Source organism: Sphaerodactylus townsendi, linkage group LG12 (genome assembly GCF_021028975.2).
Source record: "Sphaerodactylus townsendi isolate TG3544 linkage group LG12, MPM_Stown_v2.3, whole genome shotgun sequence".
NCBI classification, from domain to species: Eukaryota; Metazoa; Chordata; class Lepidosauria; order Squamata; family Sphaerodactylidae; genus Sphaerodactylus; species Sphaerodactylus townsendi.
This window is the reverse complement of record NC_059436.1, coordinates 19,706,773-19,729,803: the sequence shown is the minus strand read 5'-3', so window position 1 is coordinate 19,729,803 and position 23,031 is coordinate 19,706,773. Positions and strand designations below refer to the sequence as shown.

At 42.3% G+C, this 23,031-nt stretch overlaps 1 protein-coding gene across 2 annotated transcripts in view; it reads left to right on the top strand.

Annotated features, from left to right (window-relative positions):
* GRIK4 (glutamate ionotropic receptor kainate type subunit 4) overlaps positions 1-9,394 on the top strand; it is a 449,540-nt gene extending 440,146 nt beyond the window's left edge. For both annotated transcript variants that reach the window (XM_048512834.1, XM_048512833.1), the window contains exons 19-20: positions 2,515-2,633; positions 7,668-9,394. In XM_048512834.1, the coding sequence (XP_048368791.1) occupies positions 2,515-2,633; positions 7,668-8,048 (500 nt within the window). In that variant the 3' untranslated portion in view covers positions 8,049-9,394. The remainder of the gene's footprint in view (positions 1-2,514; positions 2,634-7,667) is intronic.
* The last annotated feature ends 13,637 nt before the right edge of the window (positions 9,395-23,031 follow it).

The window sequence follows — 23,031 nt, the reverse complement described above, 5'->3', positions numbered from 1 at the left end:
TCCATAGAGTCTACCTTTCTCAGCAGCCATTTTCTCCAGGGGAGCTGATCTCTATTGTATGGAGATCAATTGTAATACAGGGAGATTTCCAGATCCCATTTGGCAGTTGGCAACCCTAATGTAAAATACATAGGAACAGCTATGCAGGAGAAATGTAAGGTACTACACTTAGGCAGAAAAAATGAAATGCACAAATCTAAGGAGGGTGACACATGTACATGTGAAAGGGATCTGAGAGTCTTGGTAGACCACAAGCTGAATATGAGCCAACAGTGTGATGTGGCAGCTTAGAAAACCAATGTGATTCTCAGCTGCATCAAAAGGAATACAGTGTCTAGATCGAGGGATGTAATGTTGCCACTCTATTCTGCATTGGTCTGACCTCACCTGGAATGCTGTGTCCAGTTCTGAGCACTAAAATTCAAGAAGGATATTGACAAGCTGGAGCAAGTCCAGAGGAGGACAACCAAAATGGTAAAAGGTCTGGAATTCCTGCCCTGTGAGGAGAGACGTAGGGAGCTGGGCATGCTTAGCCTGAAGAGGAGAAAGTTAAGGGATGACATGATAGCCATGTTCAAATACATGTTGAAGAGGGAGCAAGCTTGTTTTCTGCTGTTCTAGAGTTTAGAACATGGAGTGATGGATTCCAGCTATGAGATAAGAAATTCCACCTAAACGTTAGGAAGAACTTCCTGATGGAAAGAGCTGTTTGATAGTAGAATGTGCTGCCTCAGATGGTGATGAAGTCACCTTCTTTGGAGGTTTTTAAACAGGCTAGATAGCCATTTATGGAAAGTGCTTTGATTGTGTGTTCCTGCATGGCAGAGAGTTGGACTGGATGGCCTTTGTGATCTCTTCCAACTCTTTGATTCTAAGTCTATGAATGATGTCCAGCAGCCATGTTGAATTTAATAGAACTGCTGTTAGTAAAGGTAGCAGGAAGTTCTTGTGGCCCAAACGCTAAAATTTCTCCTGCTGTTCACAAGCCATAACTCTTCCATCCATGAGCTGCAATGACACTATTACTTACTCGAATGCAAAATTAATATGCCATAAAGAGAGGGCTATCTTACATTCACATACAAGTTACAGTTAGGTACAATAATGATTGTTGGGCTCTGTAACATTTTTAAGGGTGTCATATTACGTTCAGTTCCATTTTCCTTTCAAGTAAATATGGTAACTTCTCAAAACTTTTAAGGCAATGAAAAAAGATCACTGGCAGAGCACTAGAAAGAAAGCGAAGAAACGTGGACTTTTCCTAGTTCTACGGCTGATCTAGCAGTAGCCTTCATCAAGTTTTTTCCCCTCTGCTTTCATTGCCCTTCACACTTGATGTGGTTTTGCAGCCTTATTTATTTATAATGAAAGCGTCCTAGGAAAGGATTCCTGTGTCACTATCGATATCCAGTTGACCTCGTGGAAATCTCAGGCCTTTGCTGTTCTACATTAAAGAACATGATTGTACACTGGAGGTGAAGATCAAATTACATTTTTAAGTCCCTGATGTATATCTTGCCTAATGCCCTGATCCGAATTTTCATTTAATTCAAAACTTGCTCCACTGTTCTATCAAATGTAGCGCAACTTTGTTTCCCAGATATTTAAAGAGGCAGTTATTTAATCATGCTCCCATCGGGACTGGACATTCGATTTTGATAGCCAGCTCATGCCTTTCTTTAAACTGTTGACATTTACATTTGTTAGGCTGAAAGTTATCACAAAACTTTGATTGCCTGTCAGGGGCTGTAACTTGACGTGATGGTGGAAGGACCATGAGTGGATCTTAATATCAGCTGGGAGGGTAACCATTTCCCTCTGTGCTGAATCTCAGAGGTGCTATTTCCCCCACAGGAAGCAACATACAACTATGGTACCTGTTTGTTTTCCCCTATTGGGAAAACAGTAGCTTAGCATATGGGTTGCACTGGAACAGCACAAAGGAAAAGCAGTTTGGGAGGAAAAAAATCCTTCAGTTCCAGTCTAAAGGGGGAAGGACACTATCGCTCATTGACATTTTTTTAAAGACTGGATATTCCTTCATCTAGTCCTAATCCACAGTCACTCAAACCCAAGTTCAACTGTAAACATAGGCCCCTTCCGCACAAGCAGAATAATGCACTTTCAATCCACTTTGCAACTGGATTTTACTGTGCGAAATAGCCAAATCCACTTGCAAACAATTGTGAAAGTGGATTGAAAGCGCGTTATTCTGCATGTGCGGAAGGGGACATACACGGAAAAGAGAAAGATGAATGCACCTTCCTTCCACTATGCCTTGATTGTGAGTACCCAGGTTTTGTTCCAGGTATTTCTGGTTCACTTTTCTTAGAGAGTAGTGCTCAGGAAAACGTCTCTTTAGAAATCATTAACCTTGAACCAGTGGACCTAAGACATCTTTCTTCCACTCGAAAACAGCCAAGGGAGATGGAACCACTGGTGCGAATCAGCTACAAAATGCCTCCTTAGATGTTAATCTGCAAGACTAATGCTGTTGCTCTTTCTGTTTGGTAGGGCTGGGAATGGAGAATATAGGTGGAATCTTTGTGGTTCTGATATGTGGTTTAATCGTAGCGATTTTTATGGCAATGCTGGAATTCTTATGGAACCTTCGACATTCTGAACACTCCGAGGTAAGAGCCTGTGGCGGGTAGGGCAAATTCTCATTTTTCTTGGTGGTTTTTCTTGGTCAGTTTTATTGTTTGTTTGTTTTATTGCTTGTTTTATTGTTGGTTTGTTTGTTCACATTTTTATCCCACCTTTCCCAGAGGGCTCAGGATGAGTTAAGATTTAAATAAACATTAAAGCTATAAAAATGCCTATACTGTTCTGATACTGTTAATTAATAAATAATTTATGAAAGATAGATACCGTCTCATTCCCACTCCCCCTCCCCCGCCCCTCAGTCACATTGGTTAGTCCTCCGTCACATTGAATCTTGTTTGTTTACTGACCGTTCTTTTATTGGTGTAGTGGAATACTAGCTTTATATTTATATTTTCAACTACAGCTGCTCCCATATCATCATCTCTTTGTTTAGATATAGTTTTATAGATGGTTGTGAACTGCCATCGTCAGCATAGACAGACGGGATTTACTTTTTCTAGCAAATAAGTATTTGGTTGAGCAAAACACAGCAACAGTGGACACTAGAACAAAAAAATCTCGTGGTAGTTTCTCATTGTAGTTAAAATCCCAGGTAAAACTGAATATTTCAATCAATGGTACTTAAAAACCCAAAAAAGTGAAATGCTAGAGTTCAGAACATACGAATGTTCTGTGCCCAGAATATTTAAGATCCAATTTTCACATTTCTTCATGGAAAATACTTTTGTATATGAACTGCGTGTGCCATGCTCACACTGTCCTTATGCTGGAAAAGCACTATTGCCCGTGTAAGGAATTCGATGAAATTAACTGGTCATGAGTTACAACTCTCATATTTGGGGACATACCAAAAAAATTACCACTACTAACTACTACCAAGATGTCTTCCTAACTGCTGCTGTCTGGCCTCTCAATTATATTTGATTCAATTATATTTCACAGTATTTTGTCGGCAGGTTTTTTTGTTATCAATTTCACATTTCAGCAAAACCTTAAAGATTATTATGGATCTTACTGATTCCTCAAAGTGTATTGGGGGGTGGGGGGAATAGACCATAGCAATTTCTCAAGCAAGACTTTGGGGCATGAAAAGGTAGTCAGCAGTTTAGCTGGATAATTTTGCTGCATATATTTACCCTCTGATATCTTAAGAGAGTACTTAACCATATCTGCGGTATAAGGCTTGAAATAAATTGTTTTATATTACCTGTCAAATGTTTCTCTAATCATTCTGAATTGCCCATATTAACTCTGCAGCCTTAAACTCGCTGATATTTCTCAAGTTCTTACTGGATTTGTTGAAATGTAGCTACCATTTCATCTGTGAATAAGGTAGCAATATTTGCAATTTGATCACATGCATTTTTCAATGCACAGCATAATAAACTATTTTACGATTATTACGGTCGCACAAGCAAAAGGATCAACAGTAATAACAAGTAGAAATGAGGACAGAAAGTAAACAGTTCTGTGACAATCCACTGTTAACCATTGTGACTCTCTTAGGATCTGATTAATGAAATTTGTGGGATGGATTTTCATTTTAATTAACATTGCTTTTAAAAATTATCAGCTCCAATGCTTTCTCTGCATCAATCGTATGAATCTCAAAAGATTATAGTATTCTTTCTTCTCTATTAAATGTCCATTTGGTTAAGAATCTAGATGTGTCAGATGCATGCATTTAAAACCTGGCTACCCTCCAGAGGCATATCTAGGGAAAATGTAGCAGGTGCAAAATCTGAGTTTTCCGTGCCCCACCCCCCGGATGGGTGGCCACCCTCCCCAACCACGACCAAACAACTTTTTTTGCACCAGGTCATCAGGGAAGGAGGAGGGCTGTGAGGGGCTAAATGGCCACAGCCCAGAGACATTTGACCCCATGTGTCTTCCTGGGTGGTATATCCCTGCTACCCTCTGAAACACCCTCAACACACATTCAGGTGACCCGTGCACCTCACCCACAGCTGGTATCCACACAAACATCTTCACAGTCCCAATGAGATGAAGGTCCAAAGTTGCCCCTTTTTGTTTGCAAACAACCTTTCTTCAGCTTTAGCACCATCGTTCAACCATCTGATTTGGCTATGTGATGACACCCCTGAAGGCAAATAAATGTTGTCCCCATTTGAGGTGTCACCTCTTGGGGTAACACTGCCCTCAATTCTGGAGCAGGCTTCATCTCAGCAACATCATCTCATAGCCAAGCATTACTGGTTGTGGTGGCCCGTTGAATCAACTTCCAAAAAAAGGGCCAGAGCTATAACCAATTGGGGCAGCAAGTGTTAGTGAACCTACAGAAGGAACGTTGTCGCCTGTTTTTGTGGAAACTTTCCAGCTTGCCCATTACAAAAGCCCCGCTTTTTGTGCCAAAAATGTTCACTGGAAAAGACTGCTAACAGACCTAAGTCAAATATTCAAATTACTAATAAAGGTTTAGGAAACCAGGCATTAGAATCTGCACAGCACTGATAAATGAATAGATGTGTATAGAAAAAAAAATATGGGTGTTGCTAACCAGAGAAGATCTGTTGCTTATGGATTTACACTAGAGTTGTCAACCTCCATGTGATGCCTGGAGATCATCCAGTATTACAAGTGATCTCTAATCAACAGAGGTCTGTTCTGCTGGAGAAAATGGCTGCTTTGAAGGATGGACTCTATGGTATGACACCATGCTTTGATTCCTCCCCTTCTCAGGCTCCGCCTTCCCCAGGCTCCACCCCCAAAATCTCCAAATATTTCCCAGTCGCCAACCTTCAGTTGGCCTGACAGCTGTTCACTTAGTTACATGATGGTTTGAATTCATGTATGGTGAAGAGACATCTTTAAGTAGCCCTTCTGCATTTGAATCAGCTTGGCTCTCTTCAGAAACATTTTAATAGTTTGGTTCCATGATTACATTGCCCTTATTTAGAGAATTCATCTCCATCCCTTCAACTTTAAAGCCCTCAAGACAGCTTACAACCAAGACTATAATATTATGCAAGCAATAATAACACCTATGTATTGTCGAAGGCTTTCATGGCCAGAGTCAACTGGTTCTGGTGGGTTTTCCGGGCTGTGTGGCCATGGTCTGGTGGATTTTGTTCCTAACATTTCACTTGCATCTGTGGCTGGCATCTTCAGAGGTGTATCACAGAGAAAACAGACTTTTGAAACAGACTTTTCTCTGTGAAACAGACTTTTCTCTGTGATACACCTCTGAAGATGCCAGCCACAGATGCAGGCAAAATGTTAGGAACAAAATCCACCAGACCACGGCCACACAGCTCGGAAAACCCACCAGAACCAATAATAACACCTGTTTAACTTTGCTTGAGGTGCAGACATATATAGCAATCCATCACCAAAAAAAATAGGATAAGATACGGTGGTGTGCACAATCCATCTGCTTTGTGCAAATATAAAAGACAGTATCTGTAAAATATTATGTAGATGGCACTTCTTCTTTTATAAAGTATCAGTCCAGGAGTAGCTGAAAAGTATATAAAGCTGGAAGTACATTACAGCACATGCGGTAGTCATGTGATAAACTGCAGCATTTCAGTAAAGAGGCATTTTCTTCCACAGAGATCTGCTTAATCTTCAAAGTACCATAAACAAGCCCAAACAGATTGCTTCTCGGTTCTTTGGGGAATCACAAAGAACTAAGATGTATTTTTAAATCATTTCATTACTTTTCCTGTTAGCGGCAAAACTTATTATTGATATGTTTTGGAAGGCATCCGGAGATGGATAAAGTATGAGGACATCAATGTTTATTTAAAATATTTGTAGCCGGCAAACTCTCAGGACACTAAAACCATTGAACACTGGTCTCAGCAATAAGGGAACAAATAACCTCTGGCAACAATAAAAAGCAAGAAATAAGAGCAGTATAAATAGTAAAAAGAACACTGAAAATGGCAACATGTGCAATAAAAATAAAATTAAAGAAGCTTCTTATAATGGCAAACACTCACATTAAGTCAAAATCAACCCAGACAACATTCAGCTTTGCAGATATGTGGTAAATATGTCAAATAAGGACAGAACAATTTGTTTATATTAGTCTCACAAAAAATAAGTAATGTGTACTTTCTGAGATGATGTGGAGTGCCACGGACGTTTTTTAAATTACTGAGTTCTGAATTTGCGGGGAAATGTATTCTTTTTGCACTTTTCTGGACTGATGTTTATATGATACTTGCAATTTTCACTTCACAAAAAGTTTGTGTCATTATTGTAAATGTTTTGTTTTTGTGAAATCGTTATATGCATTTCTTTTTGCAGAAAATACACTTTTTTATTAAGGCCTAAACCACACACAAGACTAAATAATTAAAGCAGCAAAAGAGACTTAAGGGGAAGTCCCCTGTGTGTTTCACTGCTCAACTCTTAGACCTTGTAAAAAAAATTCAAGGCTTCTTGGTTCCCACTCCGATGATAAAACTGTGCTCAGGAGTGTGCAATATTATACTGACTGAATATTCCTCTGTATAGAACAGGGGTAGGGAACCTGCGGCTCTCCAGATGTTCAGGAACTACAATTCCCATCAGCCCCTACCAGCATGGCCAATTGGCCATGCTGACAGAGGCTGATGGGAATTGTAGTTCCTGAACATCTGGAGAGCCGCAGGTTCCCTACCCCTGGTATAGAAGATGCCGTATGTTCAGAAACCTGGCAAGTAATGAAGGCTAAATTAGAGACTTCTCCCAAGCATCTAGTTTGTTTATGTTCAGGTGTTTTTCATTTTTGTTTGTCTTGCATGAAGTGGTACAGTCCAGACACAGCGGTACATTATCACCTCAATGAAAAGCTGGACTAAGTGTTATTGAAGATAAGGGTCATTGATGCCAGCTCTGATCAGACAGCAAAGATTTCGGTCCAAATACAAAGTTTTTCTAGAGTCTGGAACATTTACCAACTATCACATCTGTGTAGCAGGCTTTAGAGAGAGATTCTCAGATCCTGAGCAGATGAAAAAGACATTGGAACTGGAGAAGTTTCAGAAAAGGTACTGCTGTTGAGACATTATGTTACATGAAGTGACATTATGCCTATTTCCTTGCTGTAGGTGTCCGTCTGTCAGGAGATGGTGACGGAGCTACGGAGCATCATTCTTTGCAAGGACAGTTTCCCACCCCTCGCCGGGAGGAGGCGAAGACTATACTTAACTTCGCCCTGCTATCCAAGAAGAACGGAGAGCCACGTGACCACCCTGGCAACGCTCAGCACCAGCAAGCTTTCCTGTGGGGAGGCGACCCGGATCCGGCTGGAACAGAGATTGGCTCAGAGAGGCTGTCCCCTGGTAGCTTTCGAGGTTGCACGACATCAGGGTGTGTCCCGAGTGTCGCGGTTCCAGGGACTCCGGGCACGGCCAGGCCCCGGGTCCCCTGCCCAAAGCGACGAGAGCTTGGAATGGGAGAAGGTTACAAACAGCAGCGAGCCCGAATAAAACGGGCAGGGATGCAACCGAAGCTAATGTTCCATTTTACAGAACATGAGACTTGTACACAGTGTTGAACTATTTTTAAATTAATAAAGCAGTTCCCCCAGCTTCCCAAGGGCAAATCAAAGCTTTGGGCTGGGGGTTGAGCCCGAATGGGAACTTTTTGTTACCTGTCTTGTATGAGAGAGTGTCTTATTCATTTGGGCCTCGAAGCACTTTCGGAGGAAGCCCCTCTGGGCCAGGCTTCGTCCTGGGAGGGCCCTTCCTCAGTGGCTTCCCACGCAGAAACCAGAGGTGTGCATAGGGAAGGTTACGTAGGATACAACAAGACTCACAGTATGGAAAATGCACTCCTCTAAACCGAGTGATGAGATAATCTTGCCACCATTCATGGAGGGGATTCCTTTGGAGGTGGGAGAAGGGAAGGGTAATCTATTTTATTTTGGTAGTTCAAGATCTAGAGGGGTCTGGCACCAGGTGAGTTCATGAGCCAAACTCATACATTCTCAAAGGTGAAGGTGACAGTTAGAGGAGAGGCCTCCGCATGGAAGGAGCTGCTGACGAAGGAAAGCCCACTCAAGGAGTTATCAATACCAAAAACCAACAAACGCCAGTTGAACTCAAGAGGCCTTCAAACAGAATGTCAAGGGTCCTGTCTTCTTTTTTAAAAAATACTTCTTACGTGTGTGTCTGTGTGTGTGTGTGATGGCATTGGTTTTGAGAAAACTAACAGCGTCAGAAAGAAGTTGTGGGGAAGAGGGGGGATTCTGCCTTCTCCCACCAGCAGAGGGTGGCAGAACTTAACTATCCCAGGTTGTCAGCTTCTGATACACCATCTTAACACTGTCTTAAGAGAATGTCACAACTGGAGACTTGTCATATCCATGTTGGGCTCAATCATCTTTTTTTTTAAAAAAAAAAAGCAGCCCCACCACACACCAGATCCTCCTCTGATCTGCTAGTCTGGTAGTTCTGCTACAGAACAACATGGCTATCCTCTGAAACTAACTTCTGATCCAGATGTCTTCTTCTATCTGAGAGTCTCTTTGCTAATAAGTGTTCTTGAGTGAAGGTCCTGGGCAAAATGTCCAGAGCATTTTCTTAAAAGGTTCAGTGGACAGAATTGGTCAATCGTCAGGAAATCCTTCTTAGCTTCAACTCTGCAGATGTGAGGTTTTTTCCATGGGAGAGTTTAATTTCCTGATTTCTATGCAATTACTGATTGTAAAATATCAAGGAGGACTATCAAGAAGGGAGTCGCAAACAGACATGGTCAAAAAAATATCCTGTTCTTGGTTTTTCTGTTCATTTGTTTTTTTGAATGTACTGAATAAAATACATCCTTCTATAAATATAGGGGTTTTCCCTTTATACCCTTGACATTCAGATAGCTGGGGTCCCAGATCACTAGGGGAAAGATCTATGGCAAATACAATGTAGTAAATTATTTCTGTTCACATTGTAATAGTTTGCTGAATGGTCAGAATATTGTAGTGTTGTGAGCTACAATCTTACACCGGCCATCTATGCATGCTCTGCTTTTTTTGTGGCTGTTTGTTTCACAGTGGGTATTTCCCATGGTTTTTTGTTTAAACAGGATTCCAATCCTCCATTTTGTCCAACCACCACTAGCTTGTTCTATCCATGCAGCCTCCAGCTGGGGAGGTTGCCTACTGCCTTTTTTGGGTGGAGATCTTTGGTCTAGATCAGGGGTAGGGAACCTGCGGCTCTCCAGATGTTCAGGAACTACAATTCCCATCAGCCCCTACCAGCATGGCCAATTGGCCATGCTGACAGAGGCTGATGGGAATTGTAGTTCCTGAACATCTGGAGAGCCGCAGGTTCCCTACCCCTGGTCTAGATAGACCCTCAGTATGAAAAACCCTAGGAAAATGAAATGCTTGTTGATTCTCTTCACTCTTCCAGCAAAAGGAGAGGTTTCAGAAACTGCAGAGATTCTCTGATCTGAGACATGGTGAGTTTGTGAGAGGAAAAAATATGTGCATATGCAAGAATCCAATCCAAGAGGAATGAACGCTTGATGCAAAGGAGGCCACACTATTCAGCACTCTGAGCTCATTGATTTCAATAGGTCAAAGTGTACTTAACTCTGTTTTGGATCTTGGCCACCAACCTTCCTGGGGGCTACACTTGTGTAAATGGTTAATGAGTCATCCTAAGAGTTAATTAAGGGAAAAGGTTCCACTAGGTTCTTCCAACTTATTTCAGGATTTATTTTAACAGATAAAATCCAGTTCTATAGTGGGGGGGGGGTATTGAAAATAATCTGACAGTATAAAAATAAAATGCAACTAATCTTGTGCAAGGGTTGGTTTTAGATATTAATATTGTAAAAGAAATGTCGCATCCATAGTGCTGCAGCGACAGACAGAAGCCTTTGGGAACAGAAAAGAGATAAACGATAGCCTACCTATACAGAAAATCCTTTCCCAACTCCAGACAGCTGTCAATGAAATGAGAGAGTTTGGGGTTGCTATTTTTTCCTTACTGAAAGCGTTTGGCATCTGGCACATATTTCCACTCCACACACCATTTTTCTAGGCTTGTTACGGAAACCGGCTAAGAAACATATAACCCGCACATGTTTGGTATGACAGAGCCTGGATCCATTTTCACTTCAGGATGTGAGAACTACCTGCTAAACTGGGCCTGGCTCAAGTTCTAACTCTGTCTCTGATCCATGCTGAATGCCAAAGTTGATAAACCCCCAGAACATGGTGATTTCCAAGAGAGCTGGTCTAGCCCCACCATGCTGGAATCATCATAACTCTGTCCCTCTGAATTTCAGCAATTGGAAATAACTAACCAGGCTTTGCAAGTGAAATTACGCTAGTTTTTTTAAAAAAGCAGGTCACAAGAATACGTGTCACCCTACAAGTATTTGGGAAATATGGCCGAACCAATCCACAGTTCTAACTTTCAGGATAGGAAGATCCTGTTCTTCAGACTGCTTTCCAAAAGAGTGTCTCCTTACTTTTACAAATGTTTCCTGGAATATCTCACCTTCTTGACAGCAACAAAAGAAACCCTTCTGAGCATGATTGTGTTTTGTTTGAAGGCCAACACGTTTTTCACAAGCAGTAGGGAATATTCATCAAAAGAACAGGAGCTTTTCATATTTATTTACAGATTACCCCCAGGGAAAAAAGGCTTCCATGAATAATTGAATCTGAACTTCCTTTCGCAGGGGTGAACAAAGAGAAGTCAGACAATTAATGAAACATTTTTTTTTAAAGGCTCCAAAGATCTTGCGAAAAACTGAGGAAACGCATGTATGTGGCTGTGTGGGCACATGTCAGTTTAAATCACTTTGCTCTTTTAAAATCCCACATCTATTTAACATGGTGTTAACTCTTTCTTGCTATAGCAGCTGCATGGACTTTTCACTGGTAGCTTCTTCACTTGGTCCTCCCCCCTTTTGTAATACAGTTTGTGCTACAGAATTTACGGAACTGGGATCAGGGACACAGGCAATAATCGTAACCCTCCCAACAGCTATTTTGGCAGAAGAAGGTACTGTCGAGTATGAAAGAATTCATTCAGCCATTTTGCAGTATAAAACTGTAGAGAAACATGCTATTGGGTGCCTCGAAGGGCCGTCTGATGCAGCCGCAGGTAGGTGAGAACCTGATTACTTCCTAGATGGCCGGTTTCCAGCTTCAAACAAGGGTATGGTCTGAGAAGAAGTTCTGGCTTGATCAGCAAATAAGCAGCCAGTAGAGCTCTTGCACACTAATTTTGTTCTTCAGAAATTAATACGCTGAGGCTTTGCCTCATTATTTAATCTTACTTAACATTTCTGCACTTTTGGAAAATTGTACTTAATTTTTGCTCATCCAGCTGCTGCTAAAAGCGGCAAGAAATCAGGCCAAGAAGTGGCAGCAATGTGTCTCGAGAGCGAATACACAGGCTTAAAGCGAGCCAGCTTGGGGTAGTGGTTAAGAGCCGGCGCACTCTAATCTGGAGAAGCGGGTTTGATTCCCCGCTCTGCCACTTGAGCTGTGGAGATTATTTTATGCACTCCAACACATTCCAGCTGGGTGACCTTGGGCTAGTCACAGTTCTTTGGAGCTCTCTCAGCCCCTCCCACCTGACAGGGTGTTTGTTGGTTGGTGGGAGGGAGGGAAAGGAGATTTTAAGCCCCTTTGAGTCTCGTTCAGGAGAGAAAGGGGGGATATAAGTCCAAACTCCTCCTCCTCTTCTTCTTGAAAGATGTTTTTCAAATAAGCTGTTCAGCCTGGGACACTCATAGAGTTGTCACCTCTGCATTTGGCAATTCCTGGAGATCTGGAAGTACAGCCTGGGGAAGACAGGGTTTGGGAAAGGGAAGGAGCTCCGTAGGGATGCAATTCCATACCATCTGATTTCCAAAACAGTCATTTTCTCCAGGAGAAATGATCTCTGTTGTCTGGAGATCAGTTGCAATTCTCGGGGGGGGGGGGGGGGGGCCCCAGGCCCCACCTGGGGATTGGCAAAACCTGCCACTGAAGCACTAAATATGGTGTGAAAAGGGATGGATGGACGTTGCTGTTGAGTTACAAATCAGCCCTCATTTGGCTCTCTCTTTTTTACTATTGTGCCTTGAGGCTTCCTTTCCCACTGCTAAACATTTTGCATCCAGCTCAGTATATCCAGGGCCTTTTTGTCATTTTAATCAGCCCTCACAATAAAAATGCAAACCAATTCCCTCCAAAAAAAATCAGCGGGTTAACAGAGCACACTTTCGGTGAGGATGGTTTCTTTGAAGCCACAACCAGCGCTCTCTCTTTCTCCTCCAGCAGAGTTGCTGGCAGTGGGGAGGCAGTTTTTTGATGGCCCCTTTCCTTTGACCAGGCTTACTCACATGCAAATGCAGTTCACGGTTTTGTCATTTGAAATGCACTTTCCCAGAATGCCTCCCTATTGCTAGAACGGGGTAATTCTAGTAAGATATCTCTCCAGATCCCGGTGGGAGCAGCAGATTAGATCAATTCAAATATAATTGCTTTATTCCTTTTAATTGTTTCACCACACCTGCTGTCCATTACAAGCCTTCAGCTCCAAGAACCCCAAGAGGCACATTAAGTGAGGATTTCAAATTCCTCTGTAGCTAATTCTCTCCCTTGTTCCCTATTAGAATATTCAACCTGGGGCGTTGCCAAGTTTGGCTCTTAGGCAGGTTAGGTGAGACTCCAAAATGATGAGTAAGATACTGGGAGCCCGTTTTTCTAATGAATGTTTTATGAGTTTTGATTTCCAAGCCAGTTAATTTGCTATAGCTCTAAAGGGATATTATTTTTCCCTTAGGATCCAGCCCGGGACTTGACTTCTGAAGGCATTAATGTATTGATGAGGCTTGCAAACGGCCTCTGAAAACCATGGGTGCTATTACGAAGATTTCTGGTTCCATTAACTCATCCCAGAATCATTTCACAGTTTCAGAGTTTATGCGGAGAGAGAAAGATCACAGTAATAACAAGGGAGGTGGGACCGATCCTCTATTTAGGTCAGCGCATCTAGTAAGATCAACCACTTAACCATTTTTGATGGTTTCGTAGAGAGAACAGCACAATGGTCTTTTCACACAGCGAAAGAACATACAAGCCCCTTTCATTCTTTTCTGCCCTGTTTGGTTACTTTGAACAGTACATTCATTTGCTTTTTCTACCAGCTCACTTCTAGGACCTTGACAGCAAATGCAAACCAAGTCCTCGGTTGCTACAATCGACCGGCTGCAGCTTGTTGATTTGAATAGGTCCTTATGGTTTTATGCCAGCTGAGAATCTGACTTGGCGTAACTAGGAATGGACTCTAAACCCAGAACAATGTAATTGTTCAAAGTCATGGGATTAAAAGTGAGCTTAACAACAGGTTGGTTAGGTGAAGAAAGACCTTAAAACTGCAAGATCTGGTTTGAATCCCTTGGTTCTGACTAGATAGCTCTCGGCCCCAACTCACTGTCTTCAAAAGAGGAGGAATTTCCATAATGATAGAATTCTAGAAACGCAATTTAACTATCCTCAGATTCAGTTCCCTTTCTAAATCAGAAAATAATCATTACTTACAACACAGGCCTACTTCAAAGAAGGATCTGGAGTGCTGGGTAACAGCTTAATACCATTGCTCCCAGTGGTCCCAACCAAAGCTTTACAACAGTGGTGGCGAACCTATGGCACGGGTGCCAGAGGTGGCACTCAGAGCCCTCTCTGTGGGCACGCGCAAACAGAACCCCCCCCCCACACACACACACACACACATCTAGGCTGGCCTGGACCACTGGGCTCGATTATTAGCATTAAACCTAAGTTTTGGGGAAGCAGTGTAGGTAACCCTGTTAAGCACTGTTAAACCCCACTGATTTTCACGTGCGAGGAAGAATCTAAAGCTACTTCATCAGCTTTACCTGGGAGTAAGCTCAGTTGCTGGCAATGGGGCTTGCTTCTGAGTAAACCCTCCTAGGGTCGTGATTCACCCATTGGAAGAGTTGCACGGTTGCTTCAAAGCAAAGCCACCGACTACCACCAAGCTGACTCCCGAGTAACGCACGCCTCGGAGCCAACCGTTTTTTCTAAACGAAAACCTCAGTATTCAAGTTAAATTGCCGTGTTGGCACTTTGCGATAAATACGTGGGTTCTGGGTTGCAGTTTGGGCACTCGGTCTCGAAAAGGTTCGCCATCACTGCTTTACAATATGTTTCAAAAAATAATATCAAAAAAATTGAAATTGGGGAAGAAATGGAAAGAGATCCAACATTTACTTTCCTATCAAACACAGATTTATTTTCTAATAGATTCATTTTCTAATGTAATAACTTAAAATTGGCTAGTATATGTATGGCGCATCACCAGGCATGTCCTGTCTCAGACCCTCTCCCCCGGACCCTTGCTGAGTTTCAGCGACCTCAGGAGGGCCAAAGACCAGCGTGCCTCAACCCCTGGCTGAGCAGGTTTTCAATGCCATAGAAATGCCGGCCCATCTCCTTCGTGGCCTTGGCTCTGGTCCTCATTTAGAGAAGTTGCTCCATCCGCATCACCAATTGATCTACTCTTCACACAGACCTTTTCTCCCCAGTTCCCCAGATAAGAGTCCACCACTCATGTAGAGGAGTGGGGAATCAAACCCAGCTCTCCAGCTCAGAGTCCACAGCTCTTAACCACGATACACTGTGATGGCAGATGATGGCAGAAGCTGACATTACCCCTGGTCTGTGCTCCTGCGTCCCCACCAGCAAGCGCTGCGTCTGGACACTGTGGAGGGCCCCAGGGGCTGACCACCAGCAGATTTGCCTCTCTGCCATGGTAAGTGCATTGGAGTGGGCAAATATGCCAGAGCAGCCCCACCCAGCCTCCGTAGGTAGATTCACTCCCCGCTCCTCAGACTGGGGTGTAAACCACTTGGAGATCAGCAAGCCTAACTATGGCAGAAAGACCAAATGCTTTATTCAAACCTCTTGCTAACGAGGCTAACAGAGCAACATTTCTTCAGGGGAGGAGGAGCCGAAACACTTCAATTCTGACTCTGTTCCTGTAAAGAAACAAATCAATGAGCATAAACTTGAGCCCGTTTGGAAAACATAAAGAGCCATAAATCCTCTTAGAAGGCAATGGCTCCAAAGTGATTGACTATATTTTGAAAGCGCCAAGCAATGCGTACAGAATTGATTTCTCTGAAAGGTCTAACGTTGGCACAGCGGCAGCCATGGGCTCTTTCGGAGCTTAAAAATATTTCTGCTTTCCCAGGCTTGGTGTCAGCATCATACTTTATGCCAACATCTTTTTTAGGGACCAGCCATTTGCAGGACTGAATAACTCTTCCAAATTCTCTCGTGCCAGACTCAGATTTATGGGCGGAGTCGTCGCTCGGAGGAAGAGCACTTGCTTCGCATGCATAAAGCCCCACGTTCAATCTCTGCCCTTTTCCAGCGAAGACAATGAAAAGGAGAGTTGACAAAGACCTTGGGGTTTGAGGAGGACAAAACAAGAACTTTGCTTGGTCAGACCAGGGGTCCATTCCGTCCAGCATCCTCAGACTGTGGCTGATCAGCTGGAGGGCCAACAGTAAGGCACAGAGGTCAAACTGTTCCGAGATGTTGCCTCCTGGGACTGGAATTCAGAGGTTTACTGCTGCCTGATGTGGAGGTTCCCTTAAGCCAGACTGGTAGCCAAAAAGACCAATTCTCCATTAATCTGTCTAATCCCCTTTCAAAGTCATCTATGCTTGTGGCCATCACTAGAATCGTAGAATCATAGAGTTGGAAGAGACCACAAGGGCAGTGGTGGGATCCAAACATTTTAGTAACAGGTTCCCATGGTGGTGGGATTCAAACTGTGGCGTAATGCCAGTGGGGCTGGGCGGGGCACGACGGGGGCGTGGCGTGGCATTCCGGGGACGGGGCATTGCTGAGCGGGGCTGTGGCAAGGACGCAGCCGCTGCGCCGGTCCTTGGGCGGGAAACGAATGCACGCAGGTGCAGGCTGCCACGCACGCTGGTGCACCTCCTGCTAGGCTGCTTCAAGTTCTGCGCGCTACTGCTGAGAGGAGGGGCGTAACTAAGGCAAAAATAACGTGGCAAAATCACCCATTAGTAACCCCCTTTTGGCACACACAGATAATTAGTAACCTACTCTTGGGAACCTGTGAGAACCTGCTGGATCCCACCTCTGCACAAGGGCCATTAAGTCCAACCCCCTGCCATGCAGGAACCTACAATCAAAGCACTCCTGACATATGTTCAGCCTCTGTTTAAAAACCTCCAAAGAAGGAGACTCCACCACTACAACCTTTGGCAACAAATTTTAACATCTTCATTTAAACTATTGGCTGGCCAAAAGGCCGTAATAATAAATATCTATCTATCTTTAACATCTTCATTGAATAAAGAAGTATTGCCTATAGTCCGTCTGAATCCACTATGCATCTACTTTATTAAATGCCCCTGAATGCCCCTATTTTGAAAAAGAAAAAGTTATCTTTGTGTGCTCTCTCTGTCCTATGCATGGTTTTATAAACCCCCGTCATGTCTCCCTTTAGCCGTCTCTAAAAAGTCCCAGCCTGTTCAGTCTTTCCTAATAGAAAAGGTGCTCCAGCCATTTAAACACCTTGGTTGCCCTCTTCTGTGCTTTTTCCAGCTCTGCACTGTCCCTTTTGAAATGGTGGGCAGAACTGCACACAGAACTCCAAAGAAGGTTGCATCATAGATCTACGCGTGAGTGTGACGGGCTGCCAAGTTGCTTCCAGTTTAGGGTGACTCTAAGAATTAATGACCTATCCGGTGTATTGTAATATTATCTGTTTTGTTTTCAATCCCTGTCCTAATAATCCCCAGCACACCGTTTGCCTTTCTTACTGCTGTGACACAATAAGGTGACCTTTTCAATGAGCTATTGACAACAATGCCAAATCTCTTTCCCTCTCAGACTCAGCAAGTTCAAACTCCATTAGCATATACTTAAAGGTGGGATTTTTTTTCCATTGTGCATCACCTTACAATTGTGTCTGCATAAAATACTGTCAAGTCATAGCTTTACTTGAAGCAGATAGCAGGATTTTTCAAGGCAAGGGACTACAAGGTGGTTGGCCATTGCTATCTACTTAGCGCCCTAGATATTTCCTGGTGGCCTCCCATCCAACCACTAGCTTAGACCGACCCTGCTTAACTTCTGAGATCTGATGAGAGCAGTCTAGCATCCAGGTGTGAGCCACCTTACACTTACCTAAGTTACCTTTGAACTTCATTTGCACATTGTTGCCCACCCACCCAATTTGTGGGAGTCCTCCTGGAGCTCTTCCTAGTCAGCCTTGGTGTTTACCATCCAAAATGTCTCGTGTCATCTGCAAGCGTGGCCACTCCACTGCTCACTCCCAGTTCCTGCATGATTGGCCACTAAACTGCTCACTCTCATGTCTGATCAAATAGCACTGGCCCCAATACCGATCCTTGTGGGACCCACCACTTACTTGCCTCCATTGGTGTCTGCTTCCTGTTGTTGAACCAGTTTTTTAATTTATAAGAGGCCTGTCCTCCTATCCAGTGACTGCTAAACTTACTCAGGAGTCTTTGGTGAGCTACCTTGTCCAATGGGGTTGGGAGTTAACCAACAGGCAGAAGAGCTACATGTTGAGCAAGTGCAGATTCCTAACCCATAAAGCTGTAACTGCTGAAAGAACCTCAGAAGAAGAAGAAGAGTTTGGATTTATACCCCATCTTTCTCTCCTGTAAGGAGACTCAAGGTGGCTTACAAGCTCCTTTCCCTTCCTCTCCCCACAACAGACACCTTGTGAGGTAGGTGGGGCTGAGAGAGTTCCGAAGAACTGTGACTAGCCCAAGGTCACCCAGTAGGAATGTAAGAGTGTGGAAACACATCTGGTTCACCAGATAAGCCTCTGCCACTCAGGTGGAGGAGTGGGGAATCAAACCCGGTTCTCCAGTTTAGAATCCACTTGTTCTTAACCACTACACCACACTGGCTCTCAGCACATAATTTGCAACACGGGGATAAAAACGCTGACCTTACCTTGCAGGATTGTTGTAAAGATGACAGTGATAATGTGCATGATGCCCATTAAACAACCCAAAAGCCCTGCACCAATACTGAGTATTATGCTGTGATTTCATTTATTGCTAACAGTCCTCTGATCTTTCCTAAAGCTGTCAGATCGCTGGTTAACATAAAGTGAAGCTAATGTTGTATTTTTATACTAAGAATCGAACCCAATATTCAGACTGCAAATATGCAGGATACATGGCAGGGAATCAATGCAGACCAGGTCTCCAGCTGATGTAAATAAGGTCCCCCCCCCCTTTTATTTGCACTTAGGGAGGGATATGGCCTTATTTCTCAAACATCCTATTGGCTTCTTGAAACTGTATGTTGCTTTATTTGGGAAACAGAACATTTCTCGTCAGGGCCTGTCAGCGCTCCTAGGTAACATTGATGAGTTTAACACTTCAGCTTTTCCAGGCTTAGCTCGGAGTGAACAGAGGTTGGATGTAATCTATTTCAAAGCCGAACAGGAATGCAAATGAATACGGAGAGAAAGATCGCCCTGATTCCCAGGTGGATGTCGAGATGACTGATTTGTCTGCTTAAATTGTACCGTTGTTCTAGATTCTATAGCCTTTACTGCATTTATGAGCCTAGTCAGAAAAGAAATCCCTGTTCTCATTTGCAGAACTAAATTAGGACGATTATGCACACGGGCCCCAGATGGATGCCTTGACTGTTTATCTGTTGTGACAGGTTTTTGTTTTTAGATTGCCTGCACAGTGGTCATAGTGAAACTCCTGAAATGCAAGCAGTAGTGGCTGAGCTGATGCCCCCTCATTGTATGCAAAATATTGGTGTGACGCCAGTCAGAAAGCTGCTCGACAAAGGAGACACTAGTGGCCCCTGAAATCACTGGTATTGCTACACTCTGAGTACTGGTAGCTCACTCACTAATGGTTGTATGTTCCTCCTTGCCCACTGGCAAGGGGTAAGGTAGAGTTGCCAGCTGCAGGTTAGGAAATTCCTAGAGATTTAGGGTTGAAGCCAGGAGAGGACAAAGACCTCAGGGGGGGTACAATGTTTTATAGTCCACCTTCAGAAGTATCAATTTATCCAAGAGAACTGATTTCTGTAGTCTGGATATGAGCTGTGCCTGTGAGAGCCAGTGTGGTGTAGTGGTTAAGAGTAGCAAAGTCTAATCTGGAGAACCAAATTTGAAGCCCCAATCCTCCACATGAAGCCTGCCGGGTGACCTTGGACCAGTCACAGTTCTCTTTGAACTCTCTCAGCCCCACCTACCTCACAAAGTGTCCATTGTGGGGCCTGCTCTGCCATGATGCAGAAATAACAGTGGACTTCCGGTTTGGGAGAAGAAGCGGCGGCAGCACCTTTTGGAGGCTGCTGAACTCTACACCCTTCACCCAGAGCCTAAGTTGTGGGGGGGGTAGGAGACTCAAGGGAACTGGAAGAAATCCTGCCCATAGCGAACCCTGTTTGAGAGTCCGTGAGTTGAAAATCCCGTAGTGGGAGCCTGAGCAGGGTGGAAGCTTCAGCGAGGAGACGGTTGGGGAAAGTGGAGAATGAGAGGAGAAACAGCCTTCCCCTTTGAAGCAACGTAACCAAACCCTAGAGACTTTACTATTTTCAACTTTGCAGTAATAGACACTGTGTTTAGTGAAATCTGTACTACAAAAGAGCACAAATTCTTCTAAATGTTACCACCTCTATATGAGGAAATAAAGCTACAAAACGGAACGGGAGACTCACAGTTAGAGGGAGAAATAACAGGAGAAGGGACCCTGATGGTGAAGAAAATGAGAAACTTAATTGAATATACCGAGAGGGGCCAGGAGACAGAAACCTCCCAAATAAAATAAGGAGATAAAGAAGCAGTCACCGATATAACAAGAGAAAGGAGAAAATGCTTTACGCTTTGGAGGACAGGAGGCAGGAGCGAGTGAATGGGTGGAGTGAGCGGAGGAGGAATCCTTGGTGAGAGATGTCCTAAGGGAAAGTGGCTGCAAAAACCCATAGAATTTAACCCGCTCTAGCCTGTGAAACGGGATATAAACAAAGAAACAGTTTAGAAAGCAGAGGTATTAAAGGAGCACTTAAAAAAGAGTGTACTGTGTGAAAAGATGTGTGGCTGAAGTAATAAGTTAAAAGGTGAGACAGTCTAGACCAGCCTCATTTTACCAAGTGCTAGGTGAGAAAAATAATGTGACAACGGTAGAAGGAAAGGCGCTTAAGCGAAAGGAGGTGTAATTGAGAAATAACAGGTGGCAGGAGGGGATGCGAGGTCGAAAATGGGAGACACTGTATGATATGATTTCTGCTATGCAACAGAATATTGTGGCCTTTACAACAAGATATGCAAAGTAACTTTAGGAAATTAAACAAAATAAGCATAGTTAAAAACTGGAAGAAGCGGTCCTAGCTACAAAGCAAGACTTGTGAGTTAAAGAACAAATGGATTTACAATGGGAGAAAAGAATGGATGAAAAAAAGATAAGCATTATAGAAGCTTTGGAGGGAGAAAATAATGTTAATGGGTTAAGAAGCAAGAAAAAAAATATAATGAGGATTAGAGAGGGATTAAAAGAAGAAAGATCAGAAGAACTGGAAAAAGGGATAATAGCTGAATTGGCCAAGAAGTTTATTGAGTATGATGCTGAAATTAGAAGCAGAAATAGACTTAATTTTCAGAGTCAACTCAAAATTTGCCAGAGAGAATAATGTTCTAGGGACATCATTTGTGACCTTCTCAAAAAGAAACAAAGGGAGACTAGCTACTAAGAGAACAAGCAAAGCAGAAATTGAGAATTGAGAATCAAGAATTGACATTGTTAAAGGAAATACCGATTGCCATGCAGGAGGGCGGAAAAATATACCCCTGACTGAAACCCTCAAAGGAAGAAGAACATTCTCTACCGATGGGAAGTGATAGAAGGACTATCCTTCACTTACAAAAGTAAAATTTGGACTATAAATACTAAGAAGAGAGAAAATGGACTTCATGCAGAAGAATAAAAAGAACTGACAAAAATGAGACATAGAATGTTGGTAAATTAAGATGTATATATAGTTTATATAGAGAAATTAATTCTTTGCCATTTTTAAAGTTTATGTATACTTAGACAATACCTTAACATAAATAAGAATTATACCAAGTAGATAATTTAAGTTGATTAATTTAGTTGATTAAACTAGAATGAAATATATAAGGAACTAGCCCTATATTCTTTATGGGTGGGTATGTATATATATATATGTATAAGAGAAATATTTGATTATAGTTAGGTAGAAGTCTACATACATGGGTAAATTATTTGTTGTAATTAGAAAATATTAAGATAATATGTGGACAACAATCAGATTTGTAGTAGAGTTATATTAACTAGATAAATCAAGTTGATAGTTGATAAGATGAAAAAGAAGGAAATATATACATTGAACCACCCCTTATCTCACCTAGAGGGTATATAAACATGCACATTAAAAAAAATATATAGAATAGGATATAGGACTATTAGATCTATGTATATTTACAAAATGAATTGAATGAATGGATCAATGAAGGTTGGTACGGATGTGCATGGGTAAATAATATTGTAAATAAGGAAGTATAAAAATGTATATAGAGAGAGATAGGTATGTATATGTGTAACTCTATATATGTATATATGTAGTTATTATAGGGGATTCTATGGTTTGGTTTTACACCCACAATTTGAAAGGAAAACAGAAAGAAAAAAAAGGGAACATGATAAGTTAGAATTATATTTATGGTTTTTTTTGAACTTAAAGATAGACATGAGAGTAAATAATAAAGAATAGGTAAACATATCAGGATATAAGAAAGATGGTATTAAAATTGTAAATAGATTGAAGAGATGGTAAAGATATTGGCAAAGAGAACCAAAGAGACAAAAGACAATACTGTCTTCATCACAATAAGACGTTAAAATAATGAATTTGAAGATTTTAGTAAACAATATTAATGGATTAAACATACCACAAAAAAAGCGTGGGACATTTTTCCAGTCCTGTACAAACAAGCAGGTGTGATATAATATGCATTCAAGAAACGATATTAAAAAAAAAGGATAGAAAGAACTTATCAAAGGAAATCGCTTGAGGGAACTTTCATGTTGCACATAAGAAAAAAAAAAAAAGGGGGAATAGCGTTATATGTTAAGCAACATCTAAAACCGATATTAAAATTAGAAGACCCTCAAGCAAGATATATTGGAGTGGAAATAAATAGGCAGAGGAGAAAATATTGCTGCTAGGGATATATGCACTAATGAAAAAAAAAGCAACAATACTATAAAAACCTAACAAGAGTATTAGCATTCCTATGAAAGGAATTGGTTTGCATGGGAGGAGACTTTAATGGGATAGTCACGACCCACAGAAAAGAACAGAACAGCGGCTAAAAATTTAAGGAAAAGAAAGGGGTAAAATAATACCAACTCGAGTAAAGGAACACCTCAAGCTTT